Below are 26,813 nucleotides of genomic sequence, written 5' to 3'. Positions count from 1 at the left end.
AAATTTCTTGTCTGATTAGATGGTTAAGCGAGTCTCCCGGGAATGGTTAGCAGAAGAAACCCACCCCGCTCTCAAGCTTGTGTTCGATCACATCGCGACGACTTGGCCAGTGGAAGAACCGGAGCGAATATTCCAGATCGTGTCCTGCACGGTCTTCCCTCCTAACGCCAGGGCTGACGCTTGGCAAGGATTCAATAGGACCTATCACACAGTCCAGGAGGAATTCTATTACCCAGTTACTGCTTCCTTGACCGCTTCGCCCAACGTTTGGTTTAAGAACCTCCGACTCTTGCAAATCCGGAGGAAGCTCAACCTCAATACCTCCCTCAGAGTCAGTGCCGTCCTACCTTTCATCCTAGTAGGAGAAGTCCTCATGAAGGCCCAAGCCCTTGAGGAGGTAGTAGGCAGACATATGATGACTCAAGCTTCCATTCCTCGTCTGAAGAGTCCTAGCATGATGACTACCCAGACAACCAGGATTCGTGCAACTAGCATCAGAGCTGAGGCCCTCAGGAATGCGGGATTGGCTGCTAGAGCAACTAGGAACTAGATAGTCTTTAAATTATAAGCTTGATCAGTGTATCTCTCTTGTGTTTGAGAAACTACATGACTTAAATCGCATCTGTCATTCTTTTCAGTGTGTCTGACTTTGTACTTTAGATGCTAGGAAACTTCTTCCACCTTCCTGTTAAGTTTTGGTGTTGTTGGGTACAGAATCGATCATATGGCTCGACAAGTTCACGCAAACAAACACCCCCTAGCCATGGCCGCGACCCCGATTGATCGCGATGTGGAGGCCATGCTCCACAAATCCTAGCCAGGCTATTTTAGCGGAGAAGGGGACAACATTGGCGAACAACTCGAGGAGTGGTTCGAAAAGATGGAAAACTATTTTGATCTTGCCCACTCCTCAGAAGTCAATAAAGCCATGATGGGGCGTTTCAAACTTGAGAAGTCAGCCAAACTCTGGTGGAAGGACCACTGCAAGGAAAACGCCTTGAACCCCGTGGATGTTACGTGGGATTACCTCAGCACACAACTCACCAGGAATTATCAGAGCTGCACCTATCGTGTGGACAAACTAAATGAGTTCTTGGACTGCGTGCAGGGCACGGACACCCTAGATATATTCTACCAGAGATTCCTGAAGCTTTTGAAGTATGCACCAGCCGGAATGGACCAAGAGACCAAAGTTGCCAGATTCATGTCCAAGCTAAACTCTCCTTTAGATACACGCCTGCAGTCCCTGAGGCTTACTACTTTTGCAGCAGTGCTAGATGCAGGGAGACCTGTTGAACAGGAGTTAGTTAAGCTTGCAAAGGACGCCAAAGCCCCAAAGGAGAATACAACGCGTGAATTGCCCAATAAGAAGACAGGAGCTGAGGGCTTACCCCCTCGGAGTCAGGACTCAAGGCTACCACCACACTTGATCGACAAAGCCAGAAGGGAGTGCCTATGCTTGGGATGCATGGACCCAAGCCACCACATAAGGAATTGTCCTTATGTCAGGTATTCCCCGAGGCCCACATACCAGCCTAATGCAGCATTTCCTAGTCGGAACAATGCCGGGCCAATCTTACAGTCTCCTTACAGTTAAATCCGAACATCACTCCAGTTACTGGACCCAGGAACTATGAACAAAGAGGGATCGGGACCAACATAAGAGGTGCCCAAGGAACAAATTATCAGAACCCGCCCCGCCCACCGCAGAATTAGAGGAACCCCAAGCCGCCAACCGCCAATCTTAATCCTCGGAACCCACCACCAAGGGTGCAAGTTCATCACTTGCAAGCAGCCCCAAAAGACACACCAGAAGTCGGCCACCTCAATGCGGCCATCGAGCACCAAGGGCCCAACAGGCAGTTTTCTGTTCTGCAGACTCCTGCAGAATATGAAGGTATACCTTTCAAATTACTTATAGACTCTGGAGCAACACATTCTTTTATTGCACCCTCTGCTGTCAGAAAATTGAAATTAACACCTCAGGAGGATACCAAGCTCTCAGTGGAGTTAGCGACCGGAAGGGTTACCCACTCTTCAACATCTTTAAAAAACCTTAAGTTCAGATTAGGGGACCACCCGACTCAGGCTTCTTTTAGGGTCTTGCCATTGGGGATTTATGATGGGATACTAGGTATGGATTGGCTAACCTTAAACAATGCTACCTTGGAATGCCAAGCACGCAAATTATCTTTTACTTCTGTATTAGGGGAAGAAGTAACCATAGCTGGGACCAGAGGAGACCCAAAACTGCAATTAGTCTTCTCTGCTTCCAAACTATTGAAGACCTACCGTAAGCATGCAACGGTTTATGCAGTTAAGCTAAACCCCATAGACAAACCCCAGCCGCCGAACGAACCAAAATGGCTAGCTGAGTATGCAGATGTCTTCCCGGAAGAACTCACCCATCTACCTCCATCTAGAGAGGTAGACCATGCCATTGACCTCGTACCAGGAGCTCAACCGATTGCCAGGAGACCCTACAAAATGTCCTTACCAGAAGCAATCGAACTTAAGGAGCAGCTCACTCAGCTGCTGGACCAAGGGTTCATAAAACCTAGTGTCTCACCTTGGGGTGCACCTGTCGTATTTGTTCGGAAGAAAGATGGTACCTTACGACTCTGTATCGACTACCGTGGACTCAACCAATGTACCATCAAAAACAAGTATCCCATACCCCGGATCGATGAGCTACTCGATCGCCTCCACGGTTCATGTATCTACACCAAGATCGACCGGCTATTACCAAATCCGCATCAAAGAGGGCGACACACCAAAAACGGCATTAAACACCAGGTATGGGCATTATGAGTTCACAGTAATTCCATTTGGACTAACCAATGCCCCTGCCACCTTCAACAACCGGCTAATGTCAGATATCTTTCGCGACTACTTAGACCATTTTGTCCTTGTCTTCTTCGATGATATCCTCGTGTATTCCAAGAACCCTGAGGAGCACGAGCACCATGTCCGACAAGCTCTCAAAATCCTACGACAAAACCAGCTATTTGCGAAGAAAAGCAAGTGCATCTTTTGCACAGAGAGGGTCGAGTACTTGGGATTTATTATTTCAAAGGAAGGAGTCTCCACCGACCCCGCCAAGGTTGAAGCCATAAAGACCTGGCCATCCCAAAGAATGTTCGTGAGGTCCGTAGCTTTTTAGGGCTTACAGGCTGGTATCGGATCTTCATCAAATCCTATGCAAAGGTAGCTTCCCCCATCACCTCTCTTTTAAAGAAAGCAAAACCCTTTGTCTGGACCCCAGCTGCTGAAGAAGCGTTCAACCAACTAAAGACAGCCCTTATCTCAGACCCCATTCTCGCGCTGCCCAACTTCTCCAAGCCCTTTCTGGTGACCACGAACGCAAGCGGCACTGCCATAGGAGGAGTCCTATCCCAGGAAGGTCGACCTATTGCTTACGAATCAAGGAAACTCAGGCCGCATGAGCTAAATTACCCCACTCATGACTTGGAGCTGCTAGCCGTCGTCCACGCTTTGAAACTTTGGCGACACTACCTCTTGGGTAAGACTTTTACAATTAAGACTGACCACAAAAGTCTTAAGTGGATTTGTACATAGACAGACCTCAACTTACGTCAACGACGCTGGCTCGAGTTACTCAACGAGTACGACTTCACCATAGAGTACCAAGCTGGGAAAGGGAACCTGGTAGCTGACGCCTTGAGTCGCAAAAGCGCTCTAGCAACCATCTCAGTGCTTCGCTCATCCATCGCAGATATTATACGCCAAGCTTGTCTCGAGGATCCATTCTTCCAGAAGGTCACGACAGCCCTTCGTGCCCAGTCCAGATCACAGAAGCAGCGTAGAATAGCGGAAGGCTTTCACCTGGTTGACGACACCCTTTATTACAAGGACCGCCTGTACGTTCCCCCTAGAAATGACATCAAACTCCAGATTTTAGCAGAAGCTCACGATATTCCCATCGCAGCTCACCCTGGATATATCAAGACCTACAATGCCCTCCGTAAAAGTTTCTGGTGGAAAGGACTAAAAAGGGATGTCTTATCTTATGTTAGCCGTTGCTTAACTTGCCAGAAGATCAAGGCTGAGCGGATTAAGTACCCAGGCAAGCTGCAACCCAGCGACATACCCCTAATGAAGTGGGAGACCATCTCCATGGACTTCATCACGGGTCTACCTCGTTCAAAAGGGTATGATTCTATTTTTGTACTTGTAGACTTACTCACGAAAGTGGCTCATCTCTTCCCAGTTCGAAAGGATGCCTCAGCCAGAGAGATAGCTCAAGTCTTTATGAAGGGCGTTTTCGTCTACCATGGTATTCCTCGAAGAATCATATCTGATAGGGATCCCAAGTTCACATCCAATTTTTGGCGAGCTGTCTTCGAAGCCACAGGTACACAGCTATCCTTCAGTACAGCCTATCATCCACAAACCGATGGTCAGACGGAAAGAGTCAACCAAATAATAGAGGATATGTTACGAGCTTACTGCATGCGAGAACCAGAAAAATGGACCCGATACCTCTATTTGGTGGAGTTTGCTTACAACGCTTCAGACCAACGCTCCATAGGTATGTCTCCTTTCAAGGCGCTTTATGGTCAAGACTGCTTAACACCTCTTAAGTGGACAGACCCTATGATTCGAGTACAAGCCTCCAAAGACATGCTGGACGACCTCATCAGATTCGACATAAAGGCCGCTCAGGATAGACAGAAGGCTTACGCTGACACGCATCGCACGGAACGCCAATTCAATGAAGGAGATATGGTTTTTCTGAGGGTAAAGCCTAAACGAAGCTCTCTCTCGCTTGGCAAATTCAAGTAACTAAGCGCACGCTACTGTGGACCATACGTCATCACCAAGAAAATTAACGACCAAGCCTATGCCTCTCTACTACCACCTCATATCAAGGTGCACAATGTTTTTCACGTCAATCTTCTCAAGAGGTATGTTCTAGATGACCATCACATTTTGAGAGATGAGGAAGCGCTTGTTACAACCGATGGTACCTTTGATATCCACCCCGAGAGAATTCTTCAGATTCGACAACGTATCTTCGCAACCGGATCTTCACCGAGCACCTCGTCAAGTGGACAGGCTACCCGGAAGAAGACGCCTCCTGGGAACGCAAGGACACCCTTCTAACTTCTTACCCGGAGTTTATGTCAAGGTGAGGACACCTTGATTTCTTCTACTTGGGGAGGATGTAAGATTCCCAAAATTCTGAAGGTAAATTTTTTTTTTCTCAGCTTCTAATTCTCTTTCTTCTCTCGCTCTTTCCCTGCGGGCAAGCGATCGTTTATCTCTCTTCTCTCTCTCTCCTGCATGTAAGGAGTTAACCTCACTCTCTCTCTCTCTCTCTCTCTTCCTCTCTCTCTTCTTCTCTCTCTCTCTCGACGAGCAGAACTCTCCCTCTTTCTCTTCTTCTCCCTCTCTCTCTCTTCCTCTCTCTCTTTCTCTTTCTCTCCCTTCTCTCTCCCTTCTCTCTCCTTCTCTTCCCTTCTCTTTCTCTCTCTCTCTTCTCTCTCTCTTCCTCTCTTTCTCTTCCTCTCTCTCCCTCTCTCTTTCTCTCTCTCTCTCTCTCTCTCTCTCTCTCTCATTTTTTCTCTCTTTCTCTTCCTCTCTCTCTCTCTCTCTCTCTCTCTCTCTCTCTCTCTCTCTCTCTCTTTCTCTCTCGGTTTGAACCGCCTCACGGCGGCGTTGAGGGTGACCACCAAGTTAATTATAGTAAGCTTTTTTTTAATTTTTAGGCGGCTGCCGCCATGCATGCGCGCGAAGGGAGGGGGGCCCGCCTCCTCGCCTATAAGAGGACCGGGAGGGGACGCGCGCAGGGGGACGAGCCATCAGCAGTGCAGCAGCGGGGGAGGAAGACACCAGCGAGCGGGGTAGCAGCAACCAGGCGCACCCAGCAGCGAGCCTAGTGCTGCACACCTTCAGGCGCCCAACAGCGAGCCTAGTGCTGCACACCTTCACGCGCGCGACACACACCCACACTCACGCACACCCTCACACAAAGCACTCACACACACACACATACACTCTCACGCACCCTCATACCCACACACACACACACACACACCCGACTCACACACACATCCACCCATATTCACACACACACATCCGCACACACACACACACACATACATTCTCACGCACTCTCGCACACACACTCACACACACACATACACTACCCACATACTCACACACTCGCACATATACACACACACACTCATCGACACTTCGCACACATACTCTTTCACGCACACACACACACTTTGACACACACACCTGCATATATATATATATATATATTTATACATATATATATATATATTTACATATATATATATATATATATATATATATAGGTCCCAGATACGGCATCTACCACATACTCGGGCGCGAGATACGATTACAACAACAATCCAGCGAGAAGCGGACGTCGACAATCAACACGTCGGGACCAGCACGGACGGAGCCGAGTTCACGCGCCAGGACCCACTATCAGCAGCCGAACGGAGATCACGAACGTCGACGGGACCGACACATCATCCCAACCGTAGTCTCACGACGGAATTATTCATCTCCGACCTAAGGGTAAGTTTTTCTCACATAACTTCGCGCGCTTAGATGCAACGTGCACCACTTCTCTCTCCGCTACCTCACTCTCGCACTCACGGACGAGACTCATCTTCACCTCTTCTAATCTAGGTTCGATTATTAATCTCGGATACTAAACCTGTCATCTTTGATTTTGGGAATACTTTCAGAGCAGGGAAATATTTAATTTCGTAAAGATTAATTTCGCTGCAGGACGACCAAGAGAGCAGGGTTGTGTTGCCTTGGTATGATGTTGTTTTTCTTGCAGGTAGTGTCTTATGGGCTCAGGATCCCCGGCTAGAAACGGAGGATCGATTTGGGTCGATTTACTATTCGAGAAGTATGTGCGTTGTTGATATTTTGCTGTGAATAATGTGTGGTGATGACCTATGATGGTTTTAAGTGTGTTGATAAAGTCTCATACGTTGTGAAAGTGATTATTTGTGATGAATTGTATATTGTTTAAAAGTGAAGACGACTTATGACCAGGGACCAAGTGAACATGGTGTCGCTTACCCTGGGGGTCGTGAAGGCGACTTATGACCAGGGACCAAGTGGGTTTAGTACCGCTTACCCTGGGGGTCGTATCGGGGGCGCCTACAAAGGTAGGGTCCTAACAAGCGAGTGGTGCTTAAGCCAACCTGCGTGCTCTGACCTGGCACTCTGACCTGGCAGGAGGAAGGCAAGGGTCCTTTCGGGGCTCTGGCTCGCCGAGGACGAGGGACGGCCATCGAAGTGGTGGTGGTATCAGATCCCTGTTGTGAAGAAGCGAGTTTCTCCTCGTCCGTAGTTGGAGCGGGAGGATGGGTGGCCCGGTCGAACCCATAAGGGTCTGGGGCTTCAACCATGTGCTGTGATCTTTCTTTGTTAATTCATCTTTTTAATTGTGTTATTATTCAAGTGGATTGTTAAGTGATGATTTTTTTTTTGAGATGTCATGAGGCCCTAATGAACAATCTTGTTGCAGGCGAACTTGAAGGCTAGGCTGCCTGGCAGCTCTTTCAAAATTTCTAGTTGTTAATTGCTAATTGGTTGTCGTAGGGAAACCCTCGCCTGTGAGGGATTGAATTGTCAGTCTCGTTAGTGATGTACATGATTGGATAATTTTTATCAGATTGATTGCACCGTATGAGCATATCGCCAGTCTGTTAGCATTCTCTCTCTCTCTCTCTTTCATGCAAGAAGTTAGTCTCTCTCTCTCTCTCTCTCGCTCATACAAGAAGTTAATCTCTTCTCTCTCTCTCTCTCTCTCTCTCTCTCTCAGCCAAGCAAGATGATTCTCTCTCTCCCTCACTCTCAGCCGTGCAAAGAGATATTCTCTCTCTCTCTCCCTCACACTCATACAAGGGGCACTCTCTCCCTCTCTCTCAGCCATGCAAGATGATGCTCTCTCTCTCTCTCTCAGCCATGCAAGATGATACTCTCTCTCTCTCTCTCTCTCTTTCTCTCTCTCTCTCCACCGCACCACCACTTGGGGGCGGTCCTTCGAGGGTAGGACGCCTCTAAGTCAGTCCATCGGGGCTAGGGGAATCCTGGCCATACCGATAGGACGCGGAGGTCTGCCAGCCTGATTCCCAGACTAGTTTGGTCAGGAAGTTGGGACGGGTTGGGGATCTCTCACCGAGCCCCGAAAGGACCCTTGCCTTCTTGCTGCCAGGTCAGAGCAGGCAGGTTGGCTTAAGCACCCATCGCTTGTTAGGACCCTACCTTTGTAGGAGCCTCCGATACGACCCCCAGGGTAACCGATACCATATCCACTTGGTCCCTGGTCATAATTGGCCTTCACTTTTCAAACAATATACAATCACTTTCACATTTTATGAGACTTCATCATCTTACAACACACTTTAACCATCAGAGGTCGTCACCACACATTATCCACAAAAAAAATAACAAAAACGCACATACTCCTTGATTAGTAAATTGACCCAAATCGACCCTCCGTTTCTAGCCGGGGATCCTGAGCCCATATAACACTACCTGCAAGAGAAACAACATTATACCATGGCAACAACTTATCCACACTGATCTCTTGGTCGTCCTGCAACGAGATTAACCCTTACGTAATTAAATATTTTTCTGCTCAGAAAGTACTCCCAAAATTCAAAGAAGATAGGTTTAGTATCCCGAGAATAGCAATCAATCCTAGAGGCGAGGACGAGAACACGTCAGTGAGCGCGAGAACGATGTAGCGGCGATGAGGAAGTGGAGGAGAGAAGCGGTGAGCGTTGCATCTAAGCGTGCAATGAACCGATATTATGCGAGAAAGACTTACCCTTAGCTCGAGGATGGACAACTCTGTCGTAAGACAGCGGGTTGAAACGATGCGTTTGCCCAGTCAACGTTTGTGGCCTCCGTTCTGCTGCCGGGGTGGGTTCTGCTCTGTTGGCACATTAACCCGTTCATCGCCCTTCGTTATACTCCGTGTTGATCCTGGCGTGTCGACCGTCCGTGTCCGCTTGTCGTTCTATGGCTGACGAGGCTGTATGTGTGCGTCTGAGTGTGCGACAGGTTCCGTATAGATATATATATAGGGTGTGTGTGTGTGTGTCCTGCATGTGCGTGTGCCCGTGTGTGTGCATGGGTGTATGTGTGTGTAAGAGCGAGTGAGTGTGTGTGAGAGTGTGTGTGTGTGTGTGAGTGTGTATGTGTCAGTGTGTGAGAGTGTGTATATGTGTGTGTATGTGTGAAAGTGTCGGTGTGTGTGTGTGTGAGTGTGTGTGCAAGTGTGTGTATGTGAATGTGTGTGTGTGTGAGTCGTGTGTGTGGGTGTGAGTGTATGTGCGTGTGTGTGTCGTGTGCGTGTGTTGTGCGGTGTGTGTGTGTGAGAGTGTATGTGAGTGTGAGTGTGTGTGTGTGTGTGTATATGTGTGTGTGTGTGTGAGTATGTGAGTGAGAGTGCGCGTGAGTGAGTGTGTGTGTGAGAGTGCGCGTGAGTGTGTGTGTGTGTGTGAGTGCGCATGAGTGTGTGTGTGTAGGTGTCGTGCGTGCGTGTGTGTGTGTGTGAGTGTGTGTGTGCGTGTGAGTGTATGTGCGGGTGTGTGTGCGTGAGTGCGCGGGTGTGCGTGCGTAGCTACAGTCTGCCTGGCTCGGTCTGCTCTGTGTGTTGTGCTCCCTGCTCTGCACGCGGGTGCCTGTTTTATAAGGTGAGGGCGGAAGGGTGGGTCGAGACCCCCCCCTTGCATGGTTGCGCATGGCAGCGGCCGCAAGGCAGCCGCCCAATTTAATTTTTAAAAAAAATTGATTAAAAAAAAAATTTTGGTGGTCAACAGCTGCGCCGCCATGAGGAGGGCGGAAGAGAGAGGAGAAGGAGAGGGAGAGAGAAGGAGAGAAAGAGAGAAGAGAAAGAGAGAAAGAGAGAGAAAGAAAGAGAGAAAGAGAAGAAGAGAGAAAGAGAGAGAGAGAGAGTAAGCGGTCATTCGCCCGCAGGGAGAGAGAGAGAGAGAGAAGGAGAGAATTAGAAGGAGAGAGAGAACAAGAGCACAAAAAGAATTTTTTTTGTACCTCGAAATTTTTGGGATCTTACAATTTTGCAAGGTCTTACTTTCAACTCTATGTGGTCTCAAGGACATCATTTTCTTACCCGAAGGGTGGATGAGAGCAGAGCCACAAGCGAGAGCGGAGTGATGGGGGCAACTTTGATACTATAAGCGAGGAGGTAAGGTATTATGAAACCATAGAAAGAATAATCAAGGTGGATGTCATAACATTTCATTTATTTCTCTTTGAGTGTCGATGGTTTGTGGGTGCAGTGATGAAACATGAGAGTGGTCTACATATAGTGGATTCCACCAAGTTTCATCATGGAAAAACCGATATCTTGGTACACCCTACTAGTTGCGAGCAGGTAAAGAGATGCAATAAATTATAATTAAATTTATAGAATTCAAGTGATCATTGCCTAACCTTCTTGTTTTTAATTTTTTTATTGATAGGTCTTCTATGTGCCTTCCCTACATCAAAGAAGACTATGGTATGTGATTCTAGTCACACCATAAAGTAGGTCAATCTTTGCAGAGACATCTTTGCAGAGATAGATGTAGAGCATGTTATCGACCCTAATATAGCACATCATGAAGATGCAGAGGAGGATGCCACTGAGGTTGATGAAATACAACCTCTCTCCAACACGCACCATAGTGGGAAACATGAAGATGAGGAAGATGACAACGACTCAATGGAAGATGCTTCGAATGAAGAAGAAATGAGTTTATTTATTGATCTAGCCACCATGGGCTTAGATATGGATGCTAATGCTTGTAGAGACCTCTTGGCAGACGAAAATTGATATCCATCTTTTTGAGATTGATCTTTTGTATTGTGTTTGCCATTGTCTTATATTTATGCTTCTATTTTTGTCACTTTTTTTAAATTTATCATCGTAATCCTTGCCATTAAATCCATAGGAATTTTCTCAATATTGAACAAATCTCTTTAGAATTTATTAGGTAGTACGTAAATTAGATGTCCAATCTCCTTAAGATCTATACATATATACATATATACACACACTTACACTTACACACACCTATATATTATAAATGATTAAAAATTTAAATGTTTATGAGAAAGAGTAGAATAGAGAGAGATGATAGGAGAGAGAGATATATATATATAGAGAAAATAAAAACAAACATAATATATAAGTGAGTTAAAATCTATATCTTTATGAAATATATACATACATACTTGTCCAAAATACATACATACATATATACATACATTTACACACACACACACACACACACACACACACACACATATATATATTATAATTTATTTAAATGTATATATTTATGAGAAAGTGTGAAATAGAGAAAGATGATGAAAAAGAGAGAAAAAGAGAAAACAAAAAATAGACAAACATAATATATTATAAGTGAGTTAAAATTCAAATATTTATGAAGAGAGGGAGAGGAAAATAGAATGGAAGAGAGATGATGGGGGAGAGAGAGAGAGAGAAAGTGAGAGAGGGGGAGAGATAATAGTAGAAGAGAGAGAGAGAGAGCCGGCACAATCAAAAAAGATAGGAGTTCAAAATTCGTTCTAAATTGTAATAATCGCGGTAATAGGCGCGGTAATAACTGCGGTAATAGGGCACTTGATATCCTCTTTCCACCTCCCCATCTTCTCTCTTCTCCTTCTCATTCTCTCTCCAAAGTCGTGGTAATAACCCGCTGCAAACACCCTATTCTCCCATAGTGATGCCATCAGGATGCACATGCAGAGAGGAGGATGCCACTAAGGTTGATGAAATGCAACCTCTCTCCAACGTACACCATAGTGGGAAATATGAAGATGGAAAAGATAACGACTTGATGGAAGATGCTTCGGATGATGAAGAAATGAGTTTATTTATTGATCTAGCCACGTCCATGGGCTTAGATATGGATGTTAATGCTTGTAGAGACCTCTTGGCAGATGAAAATTGATATCCATCTTGAGATTGATCTTTTATATTGTGTTTGTCATTGTCTTATAATTATGCTTTTATTTTTGTCATTTTTTTAATATTTGTCATCATGGTTATTGCTATTGAGTCCATAGGAATTCTCTCAATATTAAACATATTTCCTTGTAATTTTATTATGTGCAATGTAAATTAGATGTCCAATCTCCTTCATACACACACACACACACACACACACACACACACACACACACACACACACACACACACATTTATACATATACATATATACATTATAATTGATTAAAAATTTAAATGTTTATGAGAAAGAGTGAAAGAGGGAGAGAGATAATGGGAGAGAGAGATATATATAGAGAAAACAAAGCCAAACATAATATTAAAGTGAGTTAAAATCCAAAAGTTTATAAAATACATACATATATATGTTTCGAAAATATATACATACATGTATAAACACATTACACATACACACGTATATATTATAATTGATTTAAAAATTTAAATGTTTATGAGAAAGAGTGGAAGAGAGAGAGATGATGGGAGAGAGAGAGAAATTGAGAAAATGAGAACAAACCTAATATATAAGTGAGAAACTGGGAGGGAGAGATGATAGGGGGAGAGAGAGAGGCATAGAGATGATGGGAGAGAGAGAGATGATGAAGAAGAGAGAGAGAGAGAGAAAGAGAGAGAGAGAGAGAGACAAAAAGCAAAAACAAACTAAACAGGTGAAATTTTAAAAATTAATCTTTAGCGATAATATTCACAGTAATATCCATGGTAATACTCGTGATAATAGTGCACTAGATATCCTCTCTCTATGTCGCTCTAGCTCTCTTCATTCTCTCTCCACTCTCTCTCCAAGATCGCAACTCCCAGATCGCAATAATAACCCGCTGCAAATACCCCATTCTCTCATAGTGTTGATCTTAGCCACTATGAACTTAGACATGGATACTAATGTTTATAGAGACCTCTTGGCAGACAAAATTTGACATCCATCTTGAGATTAGTTTTCTTTGTTGTTTTTACGTCATTGTTTTATAATTATGCTTCTATTTTTATCATTGTTTTATATTTATTATCGTGGTTTTTACCGTTGAATTTATAGGAATTCTTATTATATCAAACATATCTCCTTAGAATTTTATTGTGTGTAACCTAAATTAGATGTCCAATCTCCTTGAGATCTTTCATTTTCTAGTATATTAGAGAGAACAATGCCAAAAATATATACATATATACATATATATATATATAAATATATATATATATATATACATCCACACACACACACACATATATTTATTATAAGTGATTAAAATTTTAAATGTTTGTGAAAGAGAGTGAAAGAGAGAGAAATGATGGAAGAGAGAGAGAGAGAGAGAGAGAGAGAGAGAGAGAGAGAGAAACAAATATAACATCAAGATTTCTTTAAAAAAAAGTTAAAGAGATAATACACACACACACACACACACATATATATAAGTGAGTTAAAATCCAAATATTTATGAAAGAGAGTGGAAGGAAAACAAAATGGGAGAGAGATGATGGGGGAGAGAGAGAGAGAGAGAGAGAGAGAGAGAGAGAGAAAACAAGAACAAATGGAACAGGGGGCCTTTTGAAAAAAGATGAAAGCGATAATAAGCATGTAAATAAGCACAATAATGCATGTGGTAATAACGTACTATATCTCCTCTCTCCACCTTCCCCCACACTCTCTCTTTTTTTACTGATTGTCTCTCTGGGGGTGTGCTAATAATCCATGGAAGCACCCCATTCTCTCATAGTATCACCGAGAGGTATGTCCTTATATCAACCACAACATCTATGTCCCTCCCACCTCTTGATAATCCTCTCCATCCTCGATACATTTATCATACTCTGCCTACATTTTTGTCATTTCTTGAAACAGCTTTTCCACCATAGTCTCTCTATTCTCATCCCTTTGTATCAGCTTTTTTTCTTCCATAACCTTCTTTCTTTAAATTCTTGACCTTACCCTCTCTATCTAACATCCAAAATCTTACTCCCAAGAATTATCCTAGTTATATTAATTTTATGTAACTTTTGTTAGAGAGTCCGGATGGATGGCAATAAGTAATTGCCATTCCCTTATTGGTGGATCCCTCTTGTAGATCATTATGGATGCAGGTGCCAAAACCCACCCTTCTCATTCATGATATGTCTCCTTCTCTTGTTCCATAATATTTATTTCAAGGGATCTTAGTCCAAAGCCTTTGGCACAATGTACAAATGCTAGCTGATTAGAAGAGGATCTGGATAAACTAATGATTTCAGAGTTTGATGATATGATTAGACAAGCTTTGAGAGTTTATTTGAATCAAACATCGGTTGGAGGAACTTAGAACTTTGGTAGGAAATCCAATCCACAAACTTCTTGGGAAGTTACCTTCTTCTTTTGAGTCATTCAAGGACACTATATATCTTTGCATACCATTGAATTCTTTCGAGCTGAAAATCCTAGGTCTTTTTAATGACAAACTCTTATTGCAAAAGACGATGGAGCAAGATGCTACTTTTATTTCAAAGGCAATAAGCAAAAGGGTAAAGAAAAGCCAACGATAAAGGACTCATCATCATCAGAAGATAACAAAACTTCTCAATCTAAGAAGTCACTTAAGTGTTTATTTTGTGGCCAAAGAAATCATTCCAAAAAAAGGTATTCACTACAATAATTTCAATGAATACCGGCGTTTCAAGCGCCGGTAATAATACACAATCATTGAAAAAAAAAGAAGTTATGGGTGCTGGTATTTGCGCTGTAACCGTCTAGTGCCGGTAATACCGATGCTAAGCACTGGTAGTATTGTCGTTCATATTTTTTGTGGTAACTCTGGTACAGTGCAAAGCGTTGATGATAATGGCATTTTATTAACCCCAATAATATTGGCGTTTATTCCATCGATATTATCTACGTATTAGAAATAAAAAAATAATCACGAAATGCTAATATTATCGGCATGCACACAGCCGATAATACCAGCATAACCAGCAGGACGCCGATAACATCAACACTTGTAGAAATATTAAACGTCGATATTATCAGCGCGAGCAAAATTTTTGATACCAGATTACCGGTGCGAGCAAAATATTAACGCTGATATTATCGGCGCAAGCAATCATTAACAAAAAGAACAGTCTCACATTTGACCAATTTCATCTATAGTAACAAAATACTATTGTCTTCGGCATATACAAAAGACCATATACAAAAAATTACATGCCCAAATGATTACATATCGAATTACATGTCCAAAGTTTGCTAACAGATTACATGTCTAAATTTACAACCTAACATTGTCTAATCCTCATCACTATCCATGGGCTCGTAGTCTTCATCCTCATCCTCATCTTCGTCATCAAATAGCTGCATGGGCTGAGAAGAAGACTCACCTGGATACTTGCATGTCTGCGAGAGAAGAGGTGGACCCTGCAAGTAAACAAAAGAATAGTTAAGAGATAATACAACATACATCATACACTAATACATGCACCATGCACCATACATATGCACGAAAGCTCTCTATACGTTTTTTTACTCTCTGCTCTACCTTACCATGTAGGTAATTGCATCAACACTTTCATTGTAACTATAATCAGCTTGCATCAAATCAAAAATAGTGGAGAAGATGTACACAAGTATGAGATCATTCACCTACAATGTACCACAAAATAGTATTCTAGAGAGCGACTAAATGATTACAAACTTTGTAAAAATATTAAAAGAATATATATTTACCAGTTGATGAATATCCACTGTGTCTAATTGGGTGCCTTCAGATGCAAGCTTTTTGAGAAAGACACTTGTTCCTATCTCTCTCGCTCTCGCAATCTGCTCATTTGTAGGGAAGCGACCAACAGCTTCTTTCTGCATATATGCAACACAAAGAATATGACATAAGTGCACATACAATGTTAAGGCTGCACACTTCCATGATGCAAGAAGTAGTACACTTACAAAATATGCCTTGAAGCGCGATGTACATCCACTTCCTAGCCTGTGAGTGCCTTGAGAGTCCATATGCACTCGCTGTGCCTCGCGCTGTTGGGACCACTTCACCACTCCTTTCCCTCCTCCCATACCGCCTTCGTACAACAAGAAGGTTTCTTGTAATTATTTTTTATTGCTTTCACAAGATCTGCATGCTTTGAATGCAAGATCTTACCCATGTGAGAGAACATAAGCTCTTCTCTCACAACCATGCCTTCTGGATTTGGAAACCTGCGCCATACAAACCAAAAACCAACATGTACAAAGTGTAAGCAAAATAGAGATGAAAAACAAAACATGCAATTACACTTAACGTACCTCTCGTGTAATATAATCTAAATGATCGCTTTTTCTGTGGTGGACACTCTTCTCTAATTTGTAAATATATGCTTCATCATATACACATCTATCAGACCTTTGAGATCTGATAGAACCAAATTCCCTCTACTATCAGAGAGGATCCATCCATCTTCGTCAAGATCATAGTATGTCTTTTGAAAGCAACCAATGAAGGTGTGGATGTGTTCATGTGCCAAAAAACATTAATATTGAAGATAAATATAGTTAAAAAAACATACATCCTGGGCATATTAACCAGTGTGAAGTCGGGGGATGTTCCCCACGAAGGTGTCTTCACTGGCATCGTCTACTGTGAAGGTTGATTTGAAGGATGAAGTGAACTTCGAGGAGCCCTTCTTGATGGGTACTTTGGTGGCCTTAATGACGTACTCGGCTTTGAAGAACCATCGACACCACAACATCCTCCACACCCTCCTATGTCCTCAGGCGATTGTCTACCGCTAGAGGAATGTCCTCATCATGTCGACGGCTTTTGATGATGGACTGGAGCCCACGACATCATATCTCTTCCATGAGCTCTTCATCTAAATATTGGGAGATACGTCTTGATCTCCTGATGTCTCGTGAACTTGATCAAGAATGGGTGCTCATTGTAAGCATAGGAACTAGCAAAGTATACGTACATCAAAACCTGCTAACTTGGTAATTGTTCATGGATATGCATGCACGAGAAGAAGAAAGCAAAAACAAGTTATGTTTTCTTATCCAGGAGCACGATGGTTGAAATAGTTATGTCCATGGAGCACGATTGTGTTGGTTGCTTTGGATCACCATTACACCACCACCACCTTTCCGCGCGCTCTTCACAGAAGAATTTTGAAAATGAACCAAAGAGAAGCTCTCGGGTTTCAAAATATGCCTGCTCGCGCCGGTAATATCGATGTTTTTAACATTCCTACTCGCACTAGTAGTATCGGCGCTAAAATTTCCTGCTCACGCCAGTAGTACCGGCTGTGTGTACGGCTGTGTAAATACTGATAATATCAGCATCAATTAATAACGATGATAGTATCGGCATTAATCGTCAGTAATATCGACGCTAGCAGAGCATATATATATATATATATATATGTATGTATATGTATATATATATGTATATATGTATATATGTATATATATATGTATATGTATATATATATGTATATATATATGTATATATATATATATATGTATATATATATATATATATATGTATATATATATGTATATGTATATATATATGTGTGTGTGTGTGTGTGTGTGTGTGTATGTGTGTGTGTGTGTGTGTGTGTGCGTGCGTGTGTGTGTGTGTGTGTGTGTGTGTGTGTGTATATATATATATATATATATATACATGTATATATATATACATACATACATACATACATACATACATACATATATATATATATATATATATACGTATGTATGTATGTATGGATATATATATATATACACACACACACACACACACACACACACACACACACACACACGCACACACACACATGTACATATACATCTATATGTGTGTGTACATACACATCAATATATGTGTATAATATCAATGTGTGTGTGTGTGTGTATATATACACATACACATATATACATATATATATACACATACACATCTATATATGTGTATAATATTCAGATTGAATCACTGCCAAATTGCACTTGGAGATCAAAAAGCAAGACAAACCGTCAACAAATCTCTCAAATTTTAAAGACAGAATATACATCAAGATCCCTTTTTTAGAGATAGATCAATGCTAGCATTACAATGGAGTAGATGTAACATCTGTGTAAAGATCATCATGATCTATTTATAGAATAATCTCTAGGTTTAGTCCAGTTGTATTATTGTGAGACAGTATTGATGTCATCAATGAAATCCTCTGTATTTGTGAAAGTACTTTCAAAACCAAAATCAGTTGTTGAAGATCCAGTTATTGATCTAGAACTGTAATAGGTGATCTCCTCTTCTGTAGACGATCCACCCTCAGAAGTCCGTCAGTATCATCCAAGATTCTATTTATTTCATTAATGGAGGATAGATGTTGCATGTCTTGAAGTGCCCGATGTGTACAAGGTGCAACATGGGATAGTAAAATACCTTTAAATATTAAAATAGCAATACATGAAAATCACAAATTAAACATACTTGGAGACTAAGTTATGAGATACATCTATGTACATGTACTTGATCACAACTTGATCACACTGGTCAAGAAAAACGAAAGTATCAGTACAATTGGTCCACAATCGTTTGTTGTCCACCACGACAAAACCATTTTGGGCCACTTTTATGGAAGGTCGATGGCCCCCCTTCACAGCTTCGTACCATGTCACTTCTAAAATATATATTTCAAAAATATCGAAATGAGACTCCGATGATTTCTCTGATGTGTCCATAGTATGTGAATTTTTTTAATTTTTCCACTCCCTGCACTGGTTTCTTGATCGAATGTGACAAACACACTGCTATCATATACGGTACGGTTCTGATCGATGTTGTACACAAAAATGGCATCCTCGAGACCATATTGCACCCAACTTATAAGCCTTCAATAAAACAAAAAAAGATGTGAGCTTTAATTATATGTGGTTTTCTACAACTTAGCAAGAAAAAGACATGAGCTTTAATTATATGTGGTTTTCTACAACTTAGCAAAAAAAAGTTAATTTTTTACTCACATGCCAATCACAACCGTAAGCATAGTCAACCTCCTTGGTGCTAACCGTCTCACCGTTGCTCTTTGCTGCTAGCATGGTCTCAAGGTTCCATGATTGCATGAGCATAATAGGTAAACTACAATCACTATTTCTTACCTCCACATATCGGTCACACCATTTCTCCATGACGACGGTATTTGCAATACAATATGATTGTATCTTCTCCCTTGTCTCATCCGTCAAGTGAAAGCATAAGCCCTTTCCTTGATGCACTTCATTAGTCAATTTGTCATCATCCTTAGTACTCCATAGCATTGGCATGGTTCTATCTACACATCCAAGATATTCAGATATCCAGACACAAGATTCTTGCACCAACCAACCCTCTGCCATGCTTCCCTCAGGTTTGGCCTTTTGATGAACAAAAACTTTTAAGATCTTAATGAAACGTTCGAGGTAAAACATCCATTGTGTGTTCATAATCCCTACCATACCTACTTCATCAACCAAATGTACGAGTATGTGAACCTGTATCATCAAAATGCTCGTTGTTGGAAATGTGTTTTCTATCATGCACACAGTCTCGATTGCTAAGATTCTCATCCTGTAAAATGGATGTATGATCAATCTCTTGGCAAGATATCCACCTACACAAAAAGGGCAAAATAAAGAAAGATATCCATACACACTATCTAATTCTAAATGTCTCATCAAATACCAATCTTACAAGTGAAGACAAGTTGTATATACATTTTCACACTCCAATTGTACAAACACCAGATATTGCTATTGGAAGAATGAACTACAAGGCAAACATATAACAAGTTAGTAAGCAGTTTGAAATGAGAAACATTAAACAATTATCAAGGTGTATATATACATGCAACATTTTGTGCCAATCATGAGTCTTGAAACCACTTAACTCTTTTTCTTTGGCACTAGTGAAGGCACCTTTCAATCTATGCATGGTCCCTATGGGTGTACGTAGAGTTTCAATTACCTTTTTCAATAAACTTCTCTCTTCTTTACTAAGAATCCAAGGTGCATTTGAAAGTTGTCCATTCTCATGAGGCCAATACCTTCGCAACATGTTCGCTTCCTTTAGATATGCCCTACTATTGTAATTATCTTTCTGTCCACATATGTGCTGCCATACAACAACTGCAACATTCTTGAAACAATGGAGAGGATCTAAAAGGTAATTGATTAGAAGTTCTTTCCAATATGGTAATGCATAGAAAGCATTCAATCCTTTCATCCCTTGTCGAGAGAATTATTTACCATCATCCCACGCTTGTTTCCAGACACTCACTGTCATTCTACTTGGAACTAGCTTTTGATCTCGTTCTTGCATAGGATGGTCCATAGGAAGGAACCTAGTGTGCCCCTTATAAATCATCTTCTTAAGATGTCCACTATAACGAGCTTGCAATTCTGGACCACATATAGGGCATGCATGATATCCTTGGACACTATATTTGCTTACATCCCCATACCCTGGATAATCATGCATAGTCCACATCAAGATAGCTCTCAAATTGAACATTTTACGATGCTTTCTCTTTGAACTGTCAACCACTACTATTCCATTGCAAAGATCTTGTAGCTCATCGATCAATGGAGCTAAATAAACTGACATGTCCTTCACCTTTCTCTTCCCTGGTATAAGTAAACATAATATAAGATGCCCTTTCTTAATTAACATCCATGGAAGAATGTTGTAATTCACAAGAACTACTAGCCAAGTAGACCATTTTGGTGAACGGAGACCAAAGGGATTCATACCATCCGTTCCAAGTCCCAATGTCAAATGGCATGGTTCCAAGCATAGGCCACTTCCTCTCTATATGTTTCCATGCAGGACTGTCTGATGGTGTTCGCATTATGCCATATGTAGATCTGTTTTCTGCATGCCATGACATAAGACTTGTAATTTTCTTGGTATCTGAGATGCGTGGAATGAGTGAAAAATGTCTCAAAATCATACTTGGCACTTTGTTTCCTTGAAAATCTTCTTGATAACGTGATGCACCACACCGAGGACATTGCAATTCATTTGCTAGATCTTTCTTGAACAATACATGATCATTGGGACAAGCATGTATAGCCTCATAGTCAAGACCAAGAGTGGCTAACGTCTTCTTTGCTTCATTATGTGACTCTGGCATACAATTTCCTTCAGGGAGAATTTTTTGCAATAGTTGAAACAAAGTTGTTACACTACGGACCAACCATATATAGTTTGAAGATTGAGAAGATCGAACAGCATGCGTAACTTTGATATTTTCGCCCCTTCATACAATAGTTCATTGCATTGATCTTTTATTTCGGCCTCACGTTTCCTGTCTTTTCTTTGCTTCCTCTTGGGATAAAATACCACAAAAGAAATTGTTGAGCATATCTTGTATTCCTGTCTCAAGTCCCAGATCTTCTTCAATGTCCTCTATTCCAATCTCTGCCTCAGTCAAGGGGTCAGAAGATGTACTCGCAACACCTGCCATAGCTTGTTGTCTAGCATCCCTATGATGCACTGATGTAGCAGGTGGATTTGGTCTCATATCCAAGTGTGATTGACTTGTACTTATTCCTTGTACCTGAGACTCAAACCATGATGTATATTGTCTGATATCTTCAGCCCCATATCTTCTCACATGATCTTCTGCAATTTGATGCTGTCGATGTGTTTGAAACTTGCAACGAACACATCCACACAAGACGATGTTGTTCAGATCCTCTTCCATTCCTATGTTGACACACTGATTCTTCTATGCTTTGGCTGTCCTCTTCTTAAATTAGATGATAATAATCTATCGTCATTATCGTATATTGAAATTATCATGGATGAACAAATAAATGATTTGTTAATTGAAAGAAATATAAAACGCCGATACTACCAGCATTATGTAAAAAACGCCGATAGTACCAACGTTTTTTTGAAAAAATTCATGTCGGTAGTATCAGCATTCATTTTTAAACTTAAAACACCGATGGTACCAACGTTTAGCTCAAAAAGTTGATGTCGGTATTATTGGCATTTATTTTTCAACTTAAAATGCCGATATTATCTATGTTTATCTCAAAAAACTAATGCTGGTAGTATCAGCGTCTATTTTTTTCCTTAAGGTGCTGATATTATTGGCACTTTTTTAATCTGCGCTGATAATACCGACGTTTTCAAAATTTGCGTCGATATTTCTAGCATTCTGTAGTTTTTTGAATTTTTTAAGATCCTTGCTCGTTTGCCGCGTGTTCGCGCCTATTTTTTTGCCGGTATCTTACGTTTATGTAGTAGTAATTTTACAAAGAAACGAGCATCGAAGTTAGCAAAATCCAAATCTACCTCTACTTCACACTCGAGTTCTTTTAATGACATAAGGACAAGAAGTATGAATCCAAAGCAAATGTGAATTATGTTGCTATATATCATGTAGTTCATCTTCTTCTATTGATTGTTCTCATATTCTTATCTCTTTTCCTATCTCAAAAGAGCTTGAGAAACATTCCAAAGAAGAGTGGGTTGAGGATAGTGGAGCATCAGTCCATCTGACACATTAATCCTCTCAAATGGAGAGCTATAGAGGTTCATCCTCGCAAGTACCTATTGGTGATGATTCTTCTTTATCCATTCGAGGAGTGGGTGATCTTACTTTTAGAGATGCTTCTCTAGACGATGCTCAACATGTTCCACACCTATCTACCAATATGTTTTCTATCTCTAGAGTAACTTCAAAAGGTTTTGGTGTGTATTTTGAAGATGATGTTATGGAGGTAATTGATCGTAAGTCATTTTCTCTTACAGATCATGGATATCAAAGTGGAGGACTTTGATCAAAGCGACCACCTCTCCCTTTGTGGACACACAATGATAATGGCTTCGTAAAGTCATCAATAACCTTTGATGGCTTGTATAGACTCATAGTAATGAAAAACATATATGCACCTTGCCTCGCGTCTTTTTTTTTTTGCAATGCCCTCCCCAATAGAGGGCAGAATTCGTACATACTTCCAAGGGTGCTTATTGGGGGTTGAACCCACCACCTTGGCCCTCTTTCAACTAAGCTAGCCCCCTTGGGTTACCTCGCGTGTCTTTTTAGTTTTGGATGTATGGTCTTGTCCATGATAGAGCTTATGGTTCCATTGTGCATCCAGTAATTAATTTACATTTTTCTAAAAATAAGGGCTCTTCTAATAATACTAACTTCTTTTTCTATTGTATGATATTTTGTTATAGAAGTCACTAGAGAACTTCAAGAGATAGGGGAGAGCCTCTAAAGATGAGAAGTGCCTAGTAGCCACTAAAGACTGGCCTTTTAAAGCCCCAATCTCCAAAAAGAAGACTCACCCGATCCAAAAGGTAGGGCTAGTAGAAATCCCTCAGCATAATGCCAACATTGAGTGGTCGACAATTCCTCCACTTTCTCTCAAGAAATGCAAAGCCCTAGCAAGAGAAAAGCCCAACCCCCCCATAGGCGCTCCCAAAGGATCCCTGTGCCACCAAAATTTCTTCGAAGCACTAGCAGGGTCATCGAGCGGGGGAGACCCAAGCGTGCCTGAGGAAGAGCACATGACAGAGGCCCCAAACATCCCTTGCATTGTCATCCCCAATGAAAGCCTTCTTCCTCAGTCTCTCAATTCTCCCCAGGAAAATATAGAGATCATGTCGGAAGCAGAGATAGAAGAGTTCATCCCCCTCTCTAGCTCATGAAACAGATTGAATTAAGGTCCTGGAATGTCAAAGGTATCAAGTCAAAGGTTAAAAAAACCCTTTTCTGGTCTGAAGTTAAAATAGATCAAGTGAAGTTCTGGCCAATTCAAGAACATCACCTGGATGCAAGAAGCCCCAAGAAATAGTTCTTTGCAAGAAACTAGTTTTCTACAGAGAAGGAGCTGAAGGAAGCAGCGGGGTTCTCTCTATTGTTGATAGAGAATTGGAACCCCAAGTAGTTTTCAATCACAGGTCAGGACGAGCTCTCGGAATCCGCATTAGATGGTATGACCAGTCCTTTACTATTATGAATGTTTATGCTCCCAATGAGGCAAAAGCTAGAGGGAAACTATGGTCGGACCTCGCCGATCTCCAAATTGATGGAGAGTGGTGCATCACAGGCGACTTCAACATGGTTGAGTCCAGGTGTGACAGAACAGGATGAGCCTCCATTCTCTCAGGCTCCGAGCTTAACAAATGGAGTTAGTTGGCTTCCAAATGGGCCCTCTCGGACCTATGGAGGGCAGGCCCCTGGAGAGATGACCCCGTATTCACCTATGCAAGCCTACAACATGCATCAACACTTGCAAGACTGGATAGATGGTACTGCTCTCATCAGGCAGATTGGATCCCTCACTCACTGGAAATGAAAGTCGACTCCTCCAACTTCTTTCTGACCACTATCTAGTAGTCCTCAACCTAAGCCGTAATGATGCCAACCTCATCCCTAAAGGGAAGAAAAAGCTATTGTTAACCAAGTCCCACCTGTTCAAGGACCCGGCATTCCGGGCACTTACAAAATCTGCGATTGAAGAACTCCAAAAAAAGATAAAAAGAGGGTCCTCGAACTCTTGGAAGTGCTTTGTCAAGAAAATTCAAGTGATCATTAAAATAGTAGGACCAAAACTGGCAAGAAAACATTCAGAGTTAAGCGTGAAAGGTAATGAGTCAATCCTCCGGATCAACAATCTCAAGCTATAAGGTAAGGCCTCCGAACAAGACCACGCCCAATGGCTGGACGCAAGAAAAGTCCTCGCCAAACTGCATGCTGCAGAACTTGAAAAAATTCGAATCCTCTCCAAAGATCAGATGCTAAGGAAAGAAGAAGCCGATCTCAGCTACTTCCTAAGAGCGCTTAAAATCAGAAAGAAGCAAAACCTAGTCTCCAAGCTCCAAGATGAGCAAGGAGTCACCAGCTCGGACCCTGATGTAATGGCAAAAACTATGCTCAACCACTTGGCCCAAATTATGGGGCAACCGGAAACTAACTCACAAGTAGTAAGAGAGGTGCGGGCAAGAATACTTAGCACAATTAAAAAGTCAGTCTCCCAGGAACAAAGCTGTTAACTCGACCGGTGCATTTCTGCTGAGGAGTGCAAAGAAGCCCTGTTCTCGATGGGAGTTGACTGGATGGGATGGATTAACGGTAGAATTCTTCAAAGAGTTCTGGGAAGAGCTCCAAGATCCAATCACCCTCATAGCAAACAGAGCCTTCAAACAAGGTCAACTAGAACCAGCCATCTCGCGAGGTCTAGTCAAACCCATCCCTAAACAAATCTCCTACTCCTCCCTTAAGGACTGGCGACCGATTACAATGATGACAGTGATGTACAAAATAATCGGGAAAGTGCTAGAAAGAAGACTTGGCCCTGTGCTCAACATCACGATTATGCCTCACCAACATGGCTTCATCAAAGGTAGGTCCATAATGGATAATATTTTGATGGCCATGATAGGAATTGAATATGCCAAACTTGCTGATCAAAAGTGCATATTACTGTAATTGGATTTGGACAAAGCGTACGACAGGATCCTTTGGTCCTATGTTCAGGAAGTAATGGAGGCACTAGGTTTTGGGTAAAGCAGTAAAGAGCTTGGGATGTGGAGGGATCTCAGAACTGCTCTTCAATGATAGGCTAGTGCGCTCGTTTCTGGGACAATGGTCCATCAAACAAGAATGCCCAGTGGCCCCTCTGTTCTTTGCAGTCTGTACCCATCCGCTCATTTCTACACTCGAGTCCGAAGCAGCCAAAGGAAAAATTTGTGGTCTAGAACTCCCCAATAATGAACAGCTGCTGGCCAAATTATTTGCTGATGATGCCCTCATGTTTCTGAAAGCGGAGGAACAGTTCTTGAGAAAAGCTTTAGAGATTATCCAGGATTTCTCAATAGCTTTAGGTTCAAAATGCAACATTGAGAAATCCAGGCTTATATCACTGACAAAAGAGAACAATTTTGACCCTTCTTGCTGGGTGGGAAAGACAACAAAAAAAGGCGAGATATTTCGTCACTTGGGCACCCCATTGGGAGTGCTAGTCTCTCACAATCAACGAGCTAGGTGGGTTTTAGAGAAAATCCACAAGAAATTGAAAAGGTGGGAGTTCATTCTTCTACCCATGCATGCTAGGGCCAGAGTCATCAACGCTTTCCTGATCCCCCTAATCTCGTTCAATTCCCCCTGCTAAAAATGGCTAAAATCCATTGGAAAGAGTTCCTGAAACCCATCAAACTTCCTTTGGAGAAACAGTATGAAAGCAAATAGACCATGGCAATGGTGTAGCTAGGAAAGGGTATCTTCGCCAAAAGAATATGGAGGGTTGGGGATAATCAACCCAAGGTTTCATGCACTGGCCATGTCAGCAAAACTCTTTGTGTCTCTCACAGACAACAAGCAGGCTTGGGCAGTTATGGCAAACTTCTGTAATGACCAGGGAGCTCTCAAGTCACAAGGGGATTCTTGGAAAGGACTCCGAGTAGCCGACAAACTGCTCTCAGTGGTCTTCCTTGTAGATTAAAGGTCTCACGGGAATGGTGGTAAGGAACTGTGTAGCAGCAGCCTCAGCCCTAGAATGGCAAAAAAGGTCAAGGTACTTCACCAACTCCTCGGTCCACTGGTCTCCGTGGCTCTCCAAAATAGGGATCCCTCTCGACTCTCCAAGCTTGATAGAAACGGCACGTAAGCTCAACAACAAAGGACTTGGCCACCTAGAGGACATCTGGCATCCCTGCCAATTCCGTTGGCTACTCCCCGAGGAGGTTCAACAACGGTGGCACTGATCAACATTAGA

The 26,813-nt window shown here is 42.1% G+C and overlaps 1 protein-coding gene across 1 annotated transcript; it reads left to right on the top strand.

Moving 5' to 3' along the window:
* Positions 1–880: 880 nt before the first annotated feature.
* Positions 881–10,870, top strand: LOC147880856 (uncharacterized). Its single transcript, XM_087370675.1, has 4 exons — positions 881–1,400; positions 1,889–2,796; positions 3,580–4,802; positions 10,600–10,870. Exons 1-4 carry the CDS (start codon positions 881–883, stop codon positions 10,868–10,870), a joined length of 2,922 nt encoding a protein of 973 aa, XP_087226801.1.
* The last annotated feature ends 15,943 nt before the right edge of the window (positions 10,871–26,813 follow it).

This window comes from Dipteris shenzhenensis, chromosome 32 (assembly GCF_047967505.1).
Source record: "Dipteris shenzhenensis isolate YYH24624 ecotype China chromosome 32, Dip_SZ_1.0, whole genome shotgun sequence".
Taxonomy (NCBI): Eukaryota; Viridiplantae; Streptophyta; class Polypodiopsida; order Gleicheniales; family Dipteridaceae; genus Dipteris; species Dipteris shenzhenensis.
This window is presented reverse-complemented; position numbering and strand designations above follow the sequence as displayed.

Bases quoted from the DNA above. Each gene is read 5' to 3' on its own strand.
- LOC147880856 (XM_087370675.1), top strand. From the start codon at position 881: ATGGAAAACTATTTTGATCTTGCCCACTCCTCAGAAGTCAATAAAGCC. The intron at 2,797-3,579 runs GTATGGGCATTA...ATTTGTACATAG, and splicing joins AAAACGGCATTAAACACCAG to ACAGACCTCAACTTACGTCA. The intron at 4,803-10,599 runs GTAACTAAGCGC...CAATCTTTGCAG, and splicing joins CTCTCGCTTGGCAAATTCAA to AGACATCTTTGCAGAGATAG.